This window comes from Cydia amplana, chromosome Z, assembly GCF_948474715.1.
Source record: "Cydia amplana chromosome Z, ilCydAmpl1.1, whole genome shotgun sequence".
NCBI classification, from domain to species: Eukaryota; Metazoa; Arthropoda; class Insecta; order Lepidoptera; family Tortricidae; genus Cydia; species Cydia amplana.
In genome coordinates, this window is record NC_086096.1 from 5,431,835 (window position 1) to 5,449,247 (window position 17,413).

Here is a 17,413-nt window from a genome sequence, read left to right on the forward strand (position 1 = left end):
AGTGCTGTAACTTCACGCCACGCTTACGTATTGGCACGACATACAAAATACCAACCGCACCCTGTTAGGTACCTTTTCTTATGGAGCATCACGAATACATCCCGTATTTGTATGCAGTTAACTTTTATAAACCTAACGCACTTTACCTATTATAGGTATTATATATCTCCTATTACTATAGCGAATATATTTACAAAATTAAATGGCAAACGAGGGTTTGGTCAAATAACAAGACTTAAACTAATATTTTACTTTACACTATCATATTTGCATTTAAGGTGAATATTTGTGCTTCCATCCTACGCCTGAAATTCAAGCGCAATACATATTTATATCGTCTTTTAAACTTTGCTTTATATATTTTTATATTTACATGTATATTTTATGTCTAATAATAAATAGCCGCATAGCTGTCTTATATTTTCAAGGAAGAAACACTGTTTTTTACTTAAGAAAACCCAATGTACACAATTATAGTACTCACTAGTAACAACAGTATTTAGTTTCTATTACTCGTACTGTCCATTCCAGGGATAGTAAAAATGATTCTTTATAAATTATTTTTATATCGATTTCATCGTATGTACAGGCTTAAACAAAAAAATGGCTCCGAACGACCGGCAAGTTGCAAGCAAGATTGGTCTGGTTGTTGTAGACCTTATGTTCATTTTAAGATCCCTTATATATTTTATATAAAGGTCCCGTGAAATTTAGGAAGATATTGGCATAATGCATCATCATAGGTCTGCAGGCAAGAACAGGTATTACAATATCGACCTAAAGTGTCATTCAATAGAACTTTCACGATTTTTGACGATCATGATGAGAAGATAAACATAATTTTGACGAATGTAGCAAATTTATAGTGTAATTTTCATCTTGAAATAAATAAATCTAAATCTAAATCTTGCTAACTATGTAAACAAACCGCCATACTAAAATTGACACTGAATGTCAAATTACTAATAACTTTTGTTTACATAGTTAGCAAGTTCTATTGAATGACACTTTATATAATAAAATGATGGCTACAAAATTTGATAAAAATAGAAAGTAGACAGCTCGGCCACTTCCAATAAAGAAGTGCGACGCACGGGCTAGGCATAATGGCGCAGCTAACTTAACGCTTTAGTATTCACATAGTTCCGTGTTCCAGCCTTTTTTATATTTCATTTCGCTGGTCCCCATGTAATAAATCTAATTATCACAGCTTTATAATTAAATAACACTCCCTAAGTTAACGTATCAAAGAAAATAAACATAGCCTTCCTTATATTAAATTAATAAATAACTTAAATATACATATCAGTGCGTGAGCACCCAATAAAAATATTTTTACAATTTTTGTTTTATAACAGTTGCTTGCACAGATGCAGTAAAAAAATAACAAAATGCTTTCACATTAATAACTAAATAAAATTCTTAACTTGATGTGTTCCCAACAAACTAACACTAGCCATCACTCAAATGGCACGGAGCGCGCGAGCGCCTTAAGTAAACAGTCACTAGCGAGAGATCAGTCCCGAGCCCACTCGGCTCGCAGTCCGTAACACGCACCACCAGCCGCACCTGTCCTACTATTTATAGTTCACCAATCACAAAACTCAAACTGTTGTTTCGTTCTTGCGTAGCGGCTGCAGCTCTCTTTGCAGGTCGTTGTAGTACTCATGGTCAGACATGGATTCCTCTTCCACCGAGCGCTGTGGCAGGTACTTGCTGGTTCCGGGCTGAGGCACTTCGCCACTCGCACCACTAGCGTCACTCGCCAGCGACTCCAAGGGCACGGGTTCAGTGGGGATGCCCAGTGTTTGTGTGGGCACGTTCTCTTCGCTCATTAAGTATTCGGGATTGTCCACACAATGCTTGGGCCCGAGCGACACGAAGCCAGTATACCGCAGGTCCTTTTCCGGGCTTTCGCCACCCTCGCCTATTAGATCCATGTAAGTTGAGGCATTTTGGTTATGCTGCGGCGAAGGCATTAAATAATCGTCCTCATCTAAAGGCAAGTTTAGCTTGAGGTTGCCGACCTGAGCCTCTTTTATCTTGGACATACTGTCAAAGTCGCCGCCGTCGGATCCCTCTGGCCGCTTCGTGTCGCGGTACCGAGAGCTTGAGCCGTCGGAGGCACATACTCCATTGTTGTAATAGTGTCTCATCTCGGGGCCATCTGGATTTGACTGGTTGTACCTCAACATTTCATGATCCCATGCTTCGGCTTTGGAACCTTCAGGAGAAACGCTTTCTGGACCGGCATTGTGAGCCCAGGACGAAGAGGTACATGGCTTCAATGAGCTAGTTTGAGTCTCCACTCCAGCACTGGTAGCCGAATTCGAAGTAACAGTGCCAGCACCTGACTTGAACTTTGGTTGAAGGTACTCGTCTGCTTCTACGAGGGACTCGGGACCTTCCATTGCTGATGAAAGGTTTCGTATTAGCTCTTTTTCATCCTGTAACAAAAAATAGTTTTCTTATAGTAGTCATAAGAGTAGCCAGGATAACGAAAATCTTAACGTCCAAAAGGAGGAATTACTTAACGGCAAAAGGAATTGCTACTCAACTTCAATTTTTATTAATTTATTCTAAAAAGGTTATTAAACCGGATGAGACTAAGTTATTAAAATTCAAGATTATATTTTTATTAAAGGCCGTGAATAGCCTTAAAAACTTGATCAAATGTTTACCTGTGAAGAATAGGATGGAAGACGCATAAACTTATCTCCAGGAATCACAAGATAACGGCCGGGATCTCTCGCCATCTCAGCAAAGGTGTCTGCCAGCTGCTTGAACGTTGGTCTGCTCTCAGCGTCCAACATCCAGCACGACACCATTATGCAGTAAATGTCTAACGTGCAAATGCTCGGTTGAGGGAGTTTCAGTCCATTCTCTATTAAACCGGGCACATTTTTCGCATAAATATTCTCATAGGGACGAGCACCATAACTCAAAATTTCCCATATAGTAACACCAAATGCCCATACATCACTTTTGTGCGTAAAAATTCTATGCTGGATACATTCTAAGGCCAACCACTTGATTGGCATTTTGCCGCCGGCAGCTTTGTACTCAACTTCGTTTATATCTAATAGTTTTGCTAAACCGAAATCAGTAATCTTGACGCAATTCGGAGTTTGTACTAAGACGTTGCGAGCGGCTAGATCTCTATGAACTAGCCTCTTTTCTTCTAAATATGACATGCCTCGAGCTATTTGAGTGCACCAATTTAAGAAAGCTTTCGATCCAATCTTCTCTTTGTGCGTTCGAACGTAGTCTAGGAGACAGCCCAGCGGCATCAGCTGAGTGATCAACATCATCTGGCTGGTCATGCATACGGCAAGTAATCTCAGGAGATTAGGATGTTCCACGCTTGCCATTATATATGCTTCTTCTAGAAACTCTTTACTGGTGTTCGCGCCAGTTCCTTCCTTCAAAACTTTAATGGCTACCGGAACTTTCACATTTTCACCTTCTGGAACCCAAACTCCTTTATATACTTTGCCAAAGGCACCAAATCCCAACATACCTCCTCTGCGTAGCTCGGCTTCTTTCACAATTCGAAGTTTGGCAAGATTGGGTTTGACATCAGTCGGGTGTAGCGGTTCGTTGTCATCACATCCAGTTAATACCATTGTCATTTTGACGGCGTCTTTCTTAGCCTTAGCATTTTGCCTGCAAGTGTACCCGATAATGCCGAGAATCAACAGCAACACAAACGCAAATATAAAGACAATTATGAGTACCGTTGGGGTCCTTGCAGTTACAGGCGCTTTGACGCTGCTGGTCGCCGAACAATATGGATCGTCAATCGTATTCTGTAGCTGCTCGTCGAATAATATTTTATTGGGCATGTCCGGGGGGCAAGTGCTAGTGCAATTGAAAGCTTGCTTGTTGTCGATTGAATTCGATTCGCTTAAGAAAACCTTAAGAGACTGGCATTTGATGCAGTCTGTGGAATCGGGGCCGGTGCACCCACGGCACTCGTGGTGGCATGGCGTGCATGTTCTGCTGTCAGTGTCCGTAAAATGATCGGTAGGGCATTCGTCCTCACACTGATCGCCACGTTTGAAACCGTTGCAGACTTGACAGACTTGCTGGTGTATGCCAAATCCGGTGCACTTGATGCAAAGAGGATGGCACTTTCGACAGACGATAGTGACTTTCCCTTCTAACGGTTTGACGTCCCCGACCCATTCGTTGTAGTACCCATCGGGGCACGGTTCGTACTCTCTGAGGCATTGTTCGACTGTAGCTTCGACGGTTATGATGGCCTTTTTGCAAGAGTTGCAGCCGTTTTCTCCGACGGTATTCTCGGGGCCGGTGCAGCCGTTGATGCAGTTGGCATGACAGGGCAGGCATGTGCCGTTTTCGGAGACGTAGCGCGACTCTGGGCACTTGGCGACGCAGTAGGGCCCGTCGCGCACGTGCCGGCAACTCGTGCAGTCGGCCAACGTGGGCCCGGTGCACCCATCAAGGCACTCGTGGTGGCACTTCTTGCACGTTTTCTCTCCTGACTTGTAGAGCCTGAAATGTGAAAAAAATACGAAAAAATAATTTTATGTTAAACTAACTAAACCAAGAGACAGTATTGAAGCAAGATATGTAGGTACGCTTCATGTTTGGATGCTTAATGAAATGCAAAGAAGTAAACAGTCTATTGACAAGTTTTTTCAACTCCTTTCAAAGCGGAGCGCGCATTTTTATGCCGATTTATGAGTATTATTTAGAAACAAAGCTCGGCCGTGGAACCAGACGTCCCACACGATGTTGTTGTAATGGTAATTTGTGTGACTAATAATTTTATAGGTACCATGCGTCAAAAACATTGTGACTGATATTTGAGGCATGTTAAGCTATAAGCAACTATTGAAAACCAAGTCAATACCTACAGATGTAGTGCATATTGTTTTCCATCGTATTTTCTCGGAAAGGTTCCGTACGTACGAGGGGTGTTCAAAATATTCTCGGTATGAGAATGAAAACAAACAAGTACGAAAAGTTTGATATTTTTATTTTTCAATATACTCCCCCCCTATGTTCATACACTTAAAAGATCGATCAATTATTTTTTTTAATCCCTCGTAAAAATATTTTTTATCTTTCGTGTAAAAATGCTCCTCCACTGCCGCCTTCAATGCTTCATCGTCAGAAAATTTATTTCCACGCAGATCCTTTTTAAGATTGGGGAGCAAAAAGAAGTCGCTGGGGGCTAAGTCCGGACTATACGGTGGGTGAGTAACAGTTTTAAACCCACATTCAACAATAGCTGCCTTGGCAATATGAGCAGTATGGACGGGGGCGTTGTCATGCAGAAGCAGAATACCTTTGGTTAACTTTCCTCGCCTCTTTTCTTTAATTACATCCTTTAATTGACGTAGAATGTTAGCGTAGTACTGTCCTGTGATATTTACACCTTTTTCTTTATAATCGATTAGTAATACTCCTTCACAATCCCAAAATATCGTGGCCATGACCTTGCCAGCTGAAGGGATGACCTTGAACTTCTTGGGATGAGCTGAACCCTTAATGTGCCACTGCATGGACTCTTGTTTACTCTCTGGGTCATAATGATGAACCCAGGTTTCATCTCCAGTAACTATTCTTTGCAGCACCTCATCAGGATTTTCACCGCACAGGTCAATAAAATCGGAACAACAAGCTACACGCATGTCTTTTTGAAGCCGAGTCAGCATTCGCGGAACCCATCTTGCACTTACTTTTGACATATTAAGATGGTCATGTATAATATCATGTACGGTACCAATAGAGAGATTGGTTACTTGTGCTATAGATTTTACCTTCACTCGACCATCTTCCAATATAAGTTTTTCCACTTTATCAATATTTTCTTGTGAAGTAGCTACTACAGGCCGGCCAGGTCTAGGGTCATCTTCAATACTCTCCCTTCCGCGTTTAAACTCGCTTGACCACTTTTGAATGGTAGATAAAGAAGGAGCAGACTCACGGTAAACACAATCCATTTCCTCTTTTATGGTTTTTTGATTTTTACCCTGTTTTGTCAAGAATTTTATCACGCATCGATGTTCTAATTTAGTTAACATTGTCAATTCGCACAGGATGTTCATGTTTGTTCAGCAATTGCAGAAAAACAAAAGACTATCTCGGTTCGAATTATACTTTTTTTTAATGTCAATGAATAAACCTCAGCGGCCAGTAACGAAAGAAATTTTAGAAGAGGTCGTAAGATATCAATACCGAGAATATTTTGAACGCCCCTCGTATCTTGTCATTTCAGTCAGTTTTGGTACAAAAAGTAGATACTGAGATTGACTGAAGCAGCATGACAAATACGAACGTTTCAGAGAAAAAACGATGGAAAACAATTATGCACTATATCTGTCCTGTCAATAGTTATGTACAGTTAAAGGATTGAATACAATCGGCTGATTCTACAGTTTAGATATGATTCGAATTATTGAATGACCAAAACAAAACCTAAAAAATTCTAAAAAACACAATATAATTAGGTATAAGGTGACAGATATTTATATTTATATTCATCTATATATATTATAGTCATAGAATGATAAATATAAATGCGCATCGGTAGTAATAATGATATATTTCACAAAAAAACATAGGTATCAGTATAAGAAACGTATAAGTATACATACCCCGGCAGAACAGTGCAGTTTTGTAGACAAGTCTCTTCGTACTTGTAGTTCTGACAGGAGAGGCACTGGGCGGGGCCCGGCCCCCAGCAACCGTCGGCTGAACATTGCGGATGGCAAACCAAGTGATTTTTCTCTGTTGAAAAGATACTTGTTAAGGAAAATCTACATACAAAATCAATCGCTGAGCAGTATTTGTTAATAGGGTTAGTGTAAATAACTAAACAAAATTATCATTATATTAATTTATACTTTGAAGATATCCAAAATTTATTAAAATAAAACGGGACCCAATCGTAAAGAAAATATAATTGGAATTCACCTCCGCCGAAGTTCAAACGCAATTTTGCGCCGTGTCCGCCAGGAGTAAAAGCCGCATAAGTAAAATAAAGGCTGTCGTCCGCCAGGACGACAGCCTTTATTTTCACATATAGGTACTTTATAAGGGGCTAAGTCCTGTTTTATTTTTAATAAATCGTGATAATTCATTCGCTTGCGTTTAAAAAGAAAAATCGCAAAGGCAAAATGTATAACTAATTTATACTATGACTCTACTATGAGGATCCTCAAATTTAACAAATCGCTATGCTAAACTCACCACATGTAGCTAAATCCCCGTTATGCTGAATTATTTGCTTGTGATCCTTCGATTTAACCAGTTTGTTCCATGCGATATGGTCTACAAAACAGAGGTCCTTGTTTTCCATTATCGCTATGGCACCTGAATTCACTCTCTTCAGAGACTTCAAGCCTAGGGACTTCAGCGACGTCTTTACAATATACAGAGAAGCGAAAAGATTCTCGACCACTTGCCGGCCTCCGATGACTTCTAGATTCCGGAAGTAAGCAAGACTCGTGAAATTCGGATGGTGCGCTTGCACGTTCAGATACCCCGTCACCTCACGCACTGTGCTAAATACCTCTAATTGGTCAGGGTTCATCTTCGGGTACCGTGCACCAAAAGAGTAGTCTGGATTAACTTGCGAGAACCCTGTGAAAGTCATTTCCAATATTTCTATCGAGCCATCTATGATAGTGCAATCTTTGAAACTGTTGATGTTTCCCGAGTGAATAGGCTTCTCTGCTCGGCAAGTCTTAGGGCACGTCACGTTGCAGGATATACATTCTCCGTTAACCGCCGTTTTATCCGGTGGACAACTTCTTACGCAGGCTCCCGTGTCTTTAAGGAGGTGTTCAGGGCAGCTGCGAACACATGTAGCTCCATACGCATATTTTCCATTTGGGTTAGGCTCCCAAGAATAGGTAGTGGAGTTGTATTTCTCCATTCTCGGACATTCCTGCGAGCATGTGCCTTCATTGTAAAAGTTGCGGCAGGCAAGGCACTGAGTGGGCAGCGGGCCGGTGCAGCCGCCGGCACAGAAAGTGTTGCAGCAGTCCCGCGGGTTCGGTCCGAAGCAGCGCCCTTGTGCGCACTGAGGGCTGCATATAGTTTTAGAAAACTTTTGGCAATTCTTCGGCCCTTCTCCCCAGCAGCCCTGCGCGCAACTCTCATCGCAACGGGGACAAGCTCGCTCCGGCACTGAGAAATCGTATGCGTATACGTATGTGGCGTTAGGACCTGTAATTATCTCCTCCCAGTTTATAGTTTTTACGTGACATAGGTTAAAGTTATTATAGATGCCAACGCTGCCACGCAGTATGTCACGAAGGGCCGGCAATTCCAATGTAAAGGCGTTGGACATGGTGACCATGAGCGCGAACTCTTCGTCTCTCACATTTAACTTGAACAGGGTCCGCCCACGAATGATTTGGAGCTGAGGCAATATGATCCTCGTCACACTCACGTGGGAAATGAGCACATAGCCGGTCACCTCCCTGATATACTGCAGGAAGGACAAGTCCATTGTATCGTTCTGGAGCCATGTCAACTCGAGGTTTCCGTCTACGTATGTACAATTGGTGAAGCGGTCTCGAAGATTCCGGTAGTGCGTTTCGCGATTCGAAGGCACCGACATCCGGCCGTTGGTACCGATGCATACTGAAAAAACAGAAAACAAGTATTTAAAAAAATAAGTCAAGACATTCAAGATCATAAAATGCCAATCAGTCAATTGATTAGTCAATAAAATATAGGTTGTGGAAAAAGTCCTTGAAGAATCATCGTGTTATGAGTAGTTTGCCTAACGAAGAGGCGGGCCGGTGTGGGCGGGCTTTAAAGCCAGTTTCCTCGACCACGTTGCGCGCGCCGCGCTGCCGTCCGCGATCAACGCGGGCGCACAGCATCCAACGCTGCGTGATTATACTCTCCGAGCCGACATGCCACGCACGAGAGTTCATGTATTAGGAACTACAGATAACTGCTAAATCAACCAAGTTAACGAAATCTACTCAAAATTTACCGTTACGCGGCTTATTATTCTAACAGACAATAATACACAGTTGTACTATTTTCGATACTAATGTCAAGACTAAGTCAGAACTCTGTTTTATTGTTTTGTAAATTAAACAACAATGTCAATTGTTAAATTCGGTTTATGGTTGAACCGAGTCTTTGTACTTGTTGTGACGGCGCACGCATGTTCCATAGCTAAAACGATAGGATTGTAACTTACCACGTTGAATTTGGAATGTAGGCCAAATTAATTAAAACAATACTTAGTTATTTGTTTAACAAGGGGGCAAAGTTGTTGTTTAATCGCTCGTGCTAATATTGATACCCCAGCAAGTGAAATATTCCAAATTTGAACCACGAGCGTAGCGAGTGGTTCGAAAAATGGAATCTTGAGCGTTGCGAGGGTTTCAAAGCACGAGGGTTAAACAAAATTTGCCCCCGAGTGAAACAACATTTTTCACCACACCAACCCGTAGCAAATATTGAATGTAAAATATCAAACAAAATCAAATCCAAATTAATGTTATTAAGTAAATATTTATCATCCAAAATCATCATTTAAAAGTCAATTCTACCAGCAAACATAAGAAAACAACTCTAAATTTGCATTTTAATACTTTGCCTCACATGTGAATAAAATGCAACTCTGCTATCAGTTTTTGGAGTCCAAAGTAAGCCTTTCCGAGCTGGTGCGGTGAAAAGTTATTTGCGTTTGATACGCAAATAAGTAGGTACGATTGTTTTCTATGGGACTACAAAGATTAAGACTACCAATTAACCTTACTATCAATTAAGAGATTAAAATACGTCTTCTTATTTAGCTTTTAGCTTGTATGATACATGAGTAAAAAGTATCTTAACCTACCATGTTTTATCTGTTATTTTAATCCTCTTAATTTTGTCTAAGTATTTCAATTACTTACTTAAGTTATGTAGCTCTTTTTTTTTTATTTGACGATGTCTCGTCTCAACACACTCAACATATCATCTTAACCTCAACACTCAAAGAAATGAACATTCAAAAGATTAATTTTAAAACAAAAAACTATTGTCACATTCCCAAAATTAAAGACATCAATACTTAAGTTGCACTTAACTACCTGCACAGTTTAAGTGCCAAGGCATTTCTAAATCGTAAGACAACGTCGTTTTTTGTATTCACAGAACCAGTGGTATTCAAAAGGTAGAAATTTACCTGGTCGTCCAAATAATGGAACGTTTTTTAAGGTATCCCGCGGTGTAGACAGTGTAATGTTACCGTCATACGATCTCTAGAGAGGTTTTTAACTACGCAACTAATATTTATACTTCAGGTAACGAAATGGGTTATTAACTAAACTGGTTGTGAGTGTAGAGGAATTTTTATTCCTATATTTTGGTAATAAAATCGAGCGTTTCTATGTTTCTAATTAATACACGACTTTGACTGCCCTGTGTATATATATATACCTATATTTCGGGGATCTCGGCAACGGCTCTAACGATTTCGATTAAATTTGGTGTATGGGGGTTTTCGGGGGCGACAAATCGATCTAGCTAGGTCTTATCTCTGGGAAAACGCTAATTTTTGAGATTTTATATGTTTTCCGAGCAAAGCTCGGTCTCCCAGATATTTTTTATCTATGCCTCATCACATTAACCGTACCTACAGTTAATGGATGTATGGAGAGATTATACACAATTAGTGTCATTCCCAACTGAATAATAGTAACATGTAGATATACTACTGTACTCGGATGAGAAAGCAATAAACGTCTAACAAATTCGAAATCTCCATTGGAATGTATCTTCCATTAAAACGGGTACGTCGACCATCGGCGCGTGTTCGACCGAAGGTGTTAATGAGTGTTGCCTACATTCCGAGTGGCTATGGAGATCCTAGCTAGTGCATAAAATTTTATGCATAATTAAAATAAAGCTTTCAAAAATGACACATAACGACGCGTGGGCATTTAAAAATCGCTTTAAATTTCGAATAACACGCCGAAGGTTTACGTAAGTTGGTAGGGTTACCTCCCACTAGGGTTTGCAAATATTCGAAACTTTCAGATATTCGAATATTCGACTTTTTCTGACGACATATTCGAATATTCGAATAATTATTCGAATATTATAAAAAATAAGAAAAGGAGCGAGAAATTGGTTTATTATCGTTTTATTCAAAAGCTTTTTTCACATATTGCTAAAACTAATGATATTTTGCAGAAATCCACTTAATTGATTAGATTTTATCATCCCACTATGAGATGCCCACATTAATAAAAACAAGTAAAACGCCAAAATTAGACGTACCTATTCAATATTTCTAGATAAAACTTTTATTATAAATGCGTCGTTGCGTGAAATAATATAAATTTAACCATCCAAACACCTAGGTATGTAAGATATATTTTTAGTAGGTAATTATTTTCCGATTTAAATTAACTTGTAGTCACTCAGAGGCCTGTAAAAAGGCCTTTAATTTCATTGTATTTTGAATTTTTATTGACTTTATTTGTTTTGGCAAGTTTTTATTCCTAATGGTCGGCTAATTATTATTCCAATATTATTGGAATATTTAAGGGAAAAAGTTAGTTGACTACTGGGTGGATTATTCGTCAGCTAAAGGTGCATGGTTAGATTACCTAGTTGGGCAGGTTTGGTGTATGATCAAATTTGAGAATTGCGATAATTGGCAAGGTTTAGACTTCAAAAATTCGCTTAACGTACGCTTGTACTGAATAAACAGAATGACCCTTTAACTTAAAACTTATGCACCGTAAAAATAACATCCTTTTTGATTTCGTCTTCTTTGAAATTGAGTTAGGTTTCACTGTATTCACGAAGTCTATCGAGAGGAATACAGTAAAACGATTATTTCCTACGTGTTTGGGTACCTACCGTTCCTCATTCACTGTAAATACCCGGAAAACACACAGAAACTGTAACTACAGCGGATGAAATAGATTTTTTATAGTAATAAAAAATATTCGAATATTCGAAGGCTGAGCGGCCGAATATTCGAATATCAAAATAGGTCGAATATTCGACAAATTCGAATATTCGAATATTCGAATTGCAAGCCCTACCTCCCACGTGATAGCACGGCGCAGTAAAGGAGGCCCTCGGTGTTAGGAGATTGTTTGGTGATGTATGATTGTTGGATTCGACTCGGTTGGCTTGTGGGTTGAAATCCGGACGCTCGACCCGGTTACCGATGACACGGGAGATAATATTGAGCCTGCGTTGCGCTCGCTGACTCCGATGCAGCTGATATTATACGAGTATGACATGTATCAACAAAGCCTATGGGATTTGTAGTAACATTGTAATTAGAAAACGTTTGACTACGGATTTGTAAAGATTCTATAACTATAACATTCAATGTAATTAAGTACCAGGTTTGTTTCCTTGACAAAATGGTCTTGGTCTATAAGGTTAAATTAAAAGCTAAAATGAAACCAAGGAGATACATAAAAAAATTGAGAGTTATAAGTAGATACGCTCATTGTTTTGTTATACTTATTATCAAAAAAACAAGTTTAGGTAACTTATACTTTCATCTGAAACACTTTAATTTGATCTTAATATTACAGAATTTATATGCCACATTTACAATATTGTAAAAACTCTTTTAGTAAAAGCTCCTACCTTCTTAAAGTGCCGAGCATCACAATATTGCAATAAAATAAGTAACCAAACGTCGTAGGTAGTTTAGTTGAACTAAAAATTCATTAACTCTACGTAAAAACAAGTCGCGACGTTACGAACGTGGTCCAAATTAAATACATTTACGAATGAACCGGCCTTTTGAAAATACCACTGTTATACATTTCCAAAGGAATACGTGAACAAGTTTAGAAGGCAGTGTTTTTCTCGATTCGATCGTTCCCAGTCCTCTTAACTGTCCCTGGCGTGGTAACATGGCGACAGGTTTGTCTGCGAACGATCTTTTTATCCAGTTACTTGAATTCTGAAGCGCTGGAACCAGTTTTCGCCTTCGCCACATTACTGTGCTAACCGTGCCTTTCACTATAATTCGTCATTGCGAGCGATTGCATTGTCGCGTGCGACCATCTTTTGTTTTTGGCTATCGAAAGAAACCTTCAATGGACGTTAAAATTTAAAAATATCGAGAATTAAAGCCGGCAGGCCAGTATTTTTCCATGAAATATTATCATTTTTACGTTCTTGCGCAATTTTTGCCGCCATAAATGCACTTGTGTATTGAGGGTACGTTTCAAGCTTATGCAACCCCGGTTAATTATGTACGATAGGGACTTATTAAGAAAATTTGTAAGTGCACATTGCACATCCCGTAATCGTCATATAGATTGCGGCATAGATAAAACACGACAACAATAAAAAAACATACTAATAACTTCTATAAACCAATGTCACCTAAGTTATTCGGCACAATACCTATATCATCAAATTAACTTAATAAATCAATTGTATCGATTTCTAAGCGGCTATAACATTCCAATAGATCTGTCGTAGTCAGATCGTATAATCCGCCGTATTACATTACGGCTAGCCGTTTTACAAAACAGGGGCGTTTTGAAATGCGGCGGTTCGACGATTAGCCGGATTGTCATTGCGATACGTTCTTCAAAAAGGCGGCCTACGTTTAGCCGCATCGTATCTACTATTTAGATTGTAGAGTGACCAGTTCTTTTGGTCGTCTACGTAACCGGAGTTTAACAATGTTTGCAATTTAATTTATTTTTACCATGGTCCCACCGCACTACATGTATTTATTTTCCAAAACATTTCCTTCACAACTTAAATAGGAGCCCCGCTTAGCGGGGCTCCTATTTCTGGGCGGTTTGCCCTTCGGGTATCTGAAGCTACCTAACGAACCTAACCTACTTATCTACCTACGCTTTTTTCCCCAAAGTGTAATGTTTTCACGGAAGTCTCACTAAATCAATAGGTAGGTAGGTTAGGTTCGTTAGGTAGCTTCAAATGCCCGAAGGGCAAACCGCTCAGAAATAGGAGCCCCGCGAAGCGGGGCTCCGTCTAGTTAAGTTGCGAAGGAAATATTTTTTGAAAAGAAACAGTCCGACGAACTCCAGATTTGATGGACACCCCAGCGTTTTTCATAGTTTGTTGTTGTTATGTCAAGCAGCGCCACGAGTGTTAAAAATAGGAACTAAAAACTGTCGAAGCGGCGGCTAATGACTCGCTGTATTACATTACGGCTAGCCGTGTTGAAGAACGTATGGCGCCGAATACATTCCGGCGGATTTTCATTCAGCCGCATTCAATCCGGCTAATCGTCGAACCGCCGCATTTCAAAACGCCCCTGTTTTGTAAAACGGCTAGCCGTAATGTAATACGGCGGATTATACGATCCGACTGCGACAGATGCAATAATAAATTATTGACAAATGCCTAACAATAACTCACAAGCAGTTGTATAGGTACTCATCATCCCACCCATCCCAGAAGTGCCTAAACTATCCATACAAGCAAATTAAAGCTCTAAACAAACAAAAAAACAACGGGTTGCACTCCGGGAGTGCCGTCAGAAGTGAAAACTCAATGACTAGTCCAAAATGTCTGCAGCACTATGTATAATTGACCCATCCTCCTTTCTATTGAAAAACTATAGTTCCGAAATTGCTGGCTAGTGAGCTTAAATTTGTAGCGTTAATTGTTTAAAATTCGAATAGAAATTGTAAAGTTACCTTGCAGACCTCGCATCTAAATATTAAATATTTGGTCATGATATTTTGAGTTTTATTCACCAGTACCAGAGTTCACTTTTATTAGCGATTTCATCAAGATGTAGCTTTATTTAATTATATTTGAGTGATATAAAGTTAGAATGTAACTGTGAGATCCTCGTATTTCAGCCCGTACAAGATTAGAACCATTTTCATGTAATGTCATTGTTTTTCTTTATTGATTTAAATGCCATCTAAATGAGTGGCCATCTAAACCTTACGGTCACGTGATCGCCTTACGCTATCTCGAGTTTATCATTTTTTCCCCACCTTAAAAAGTGCCCAGCGCCGCTAAAGAAGTTTTTACTTCAAAAACCTATAAAACTATTAAGGCAATTTTTTTTAAGAAATATTAGTTTATCGAGAAGTGTAATTTATAGGGGTAGGGTAGGGGGGAAGGGTAAGCTGGCAAGTTTGCTGGACACATGTCCACTGCTGGGCAAAGCCCCAAGGAGCTCTACAATGATCGATCGTATACTGCCCTTCAAACGTTCTTGATCAGATCGTCGCTGGCTTGTTCCAGTTCTTCCCGAGTTGCGTTCTCCGGTTCAAGTATATTAAGCGTCAAAAATACTCAGTCAATGTTTTAGGCGTGAATTTATGTATGTAAATTACTACGAATAGACATCATTTTAGAGTTAAAGAAACTAGATGTTATTCTTCGTATAATTAAGCTGATTAGTTTGAAGTGGCCGTTACTGGAACTAGTTTCGAGATTTGTCAATACGATACAGCGCTTATGGGAAATGGATTTTTAATGAGCCGTTAATGTGCATAACAAATACGCAAGCCATTTGGTGATAGGTACTCGTGTTATTCGGGACATTTATACATAATTGGCTGAAGAAATTTCAGTGTGTTATTTCAGCATCCCTGCGGATTGAATTCTCTGAATTTCTAATACTTAGGTAGAATCTGTTCGGAAAGAGAAGAGTCAAATGTGTCTTTTCATCACAGACGGTCCCTATGCTTCAAGTGGAATAAGGTCCTTTCAATTTGAAAATCCAACAGAAATTCTGTTAAAAAGGTTCTTATTGCACATGAAGCATAAATACCCTTATCTGGTGGAAAGTCACAAGTTGTTAGTCGATTTCCTACATCTATTTTTACAAATAAGTTAAACTTAACTTGTTACATTTCCCCCTATTTAAGACGCCGTCATGCAAAAGGGTAGATAAGACTTCTGCTAAAAGACTAGGACTTACCCGGACTTTCAACCAGCGGAAGCGAAACCACAACGCTATTCGGTAAAAATTATATTGTCATTGTGCGCCAATCAAATGTAAAAGTAACAAACATCACAACGTTTCACTAAAGATAGTAATATGAAAGTTGAAGCTTCAACAAAAGCTCTTTAACAAGCTTGATACTATTACTGGCTTCTTTGAGAATTCAATTTTAAAGTGCAAGGGAACGATCTTTGTGGTACCTAACCCCATAACCAGAACGTTCTAGAGAACAAACTTCTATTTAACAATGGCAATCCTAAGAAAACTATGCGGTAGAGCATATGTCTCAATATATTAAAATGCATAAATACTGCATTAAACCCGGCAGATATCCGTTCACATGACTGGACTATTCCTTGGCATAATGCATTGCTAATAGGTCATTGAAGATATTATTTCCGCGTAATCATATGTAGAACTTATTTACAATCTTGCAGAAGCCTTGATGTTCAATTCCTAGGTATACCTAATAGACTGAATAAAAACAAAACCGGTAAATACTTGGATATTATTATACTCGTATGTAGTCTCTTTAATGTGATCCATTAGCTAGTGTCAGTTGCTTTATTATATTATTTTGTAATAAAAATGAATGGAACGGTGTAATGTTACTACACTACACGTGCAAGATTTTCATTAAATCAAAGTCTTTATATAATAGTATGTTGGTAAGGTATGTTGTTAGAAAAGCTTTCAATATATTTTTCCAGACTGTGAACAAAAGGCATAGTATTAAACAAGAAAGAGTTAAGAAAACAATGAGATTACATTACCTACTAAGGTTAAAGGAAAAGGAAGGATTCAGTAAAAATATTTTTTAAACTACTTACTTCCATTTAGACAGAGTAATTATTTGACGATTTCAACTGCCAATTTTGGTGATACGACGTAAGACGTAGATTTTTAAATTCGGTATTTTAAATTATTTGTTAGAGATCCTAAGCAGATGACCGGAAACGCCATCAAAATCTATTGCCACTTGTTCAATTATGCGTCCTCGAGCGTAATTCTGAACAAATACTTAACTAATATACTTAATAATCTTAAGCAGGTGGTTTTGTCTAATACTGCATCATGGTCTAAAGGGCGTGATATCCTATGACATACGTACTTGATACATGCCATATGCATCAAGTATGGGTTGCTGCTTGTTGCTAGTCAGTTATGCGCATACCAAACCACTTTATTACAATCACATTATGCTTTCCTGGTGATCATTAAGCTTGGAATTCATGTGACAACATGCTTAATTATTCAACAGCTTTATTAAAACTACTGAAATTCTGTCGGATAGTAAATCACAAAGATTTATGAGATGGCTTCACAACGCTTGTGATTATTCTGGTACAGTTACCTGATATAATTGTCTTGTTTGGTCCTTACCAACACGTATTCTGCCGTAATATACTTAATTTCTATATTCCCTTCAAAGCGAGTTAATTACTAAGCCGAATTGAGGTATCTTCGTTTTAATTGGTATATCGATCGAATTAT

The 17,413-nt window shown here is 39.0% G+C and overlaps 1 protein-coding gene across 2 annotated transcripts in view; it reads right to left on the bottom strand.

Moving 5' to 3' along the window:
• LOC134660881 (epidermal growth factor receptor) overlaps positions 1-17,413 on the bottom strand; it is a 137,932-nt gene continuing 120,519 nt past the window's right edge. For both annotated transcript variants that reach the window (XM_063516727.1, XM_063516726.1), the window contains exons 2-6: positions 7,225-8,625; positions 6,630-6,762; positions 2,682-4,518; positions 1,007-2,447; positions 1-777 (exon numbers count right to left, since the gene is read on the bottom strand). In XM_063516727.1, coding sequence (XP_063372797.1) covers positions 1,605-2,447; positions 2,682-4,518; positions 6,630-6,762; positions 7,225-8,625 — 4,214 coding nt within the window. In that variant the 3' untranslated portion in view covers positions 1-777; positions 1,007-1,604. The remainder of the gene's footprint in view (positions 778-1,006; positions 2,448-2,681; positions 4,519-6,629; positions 6,763-7,224; positions 8,626-17,413) is intronic.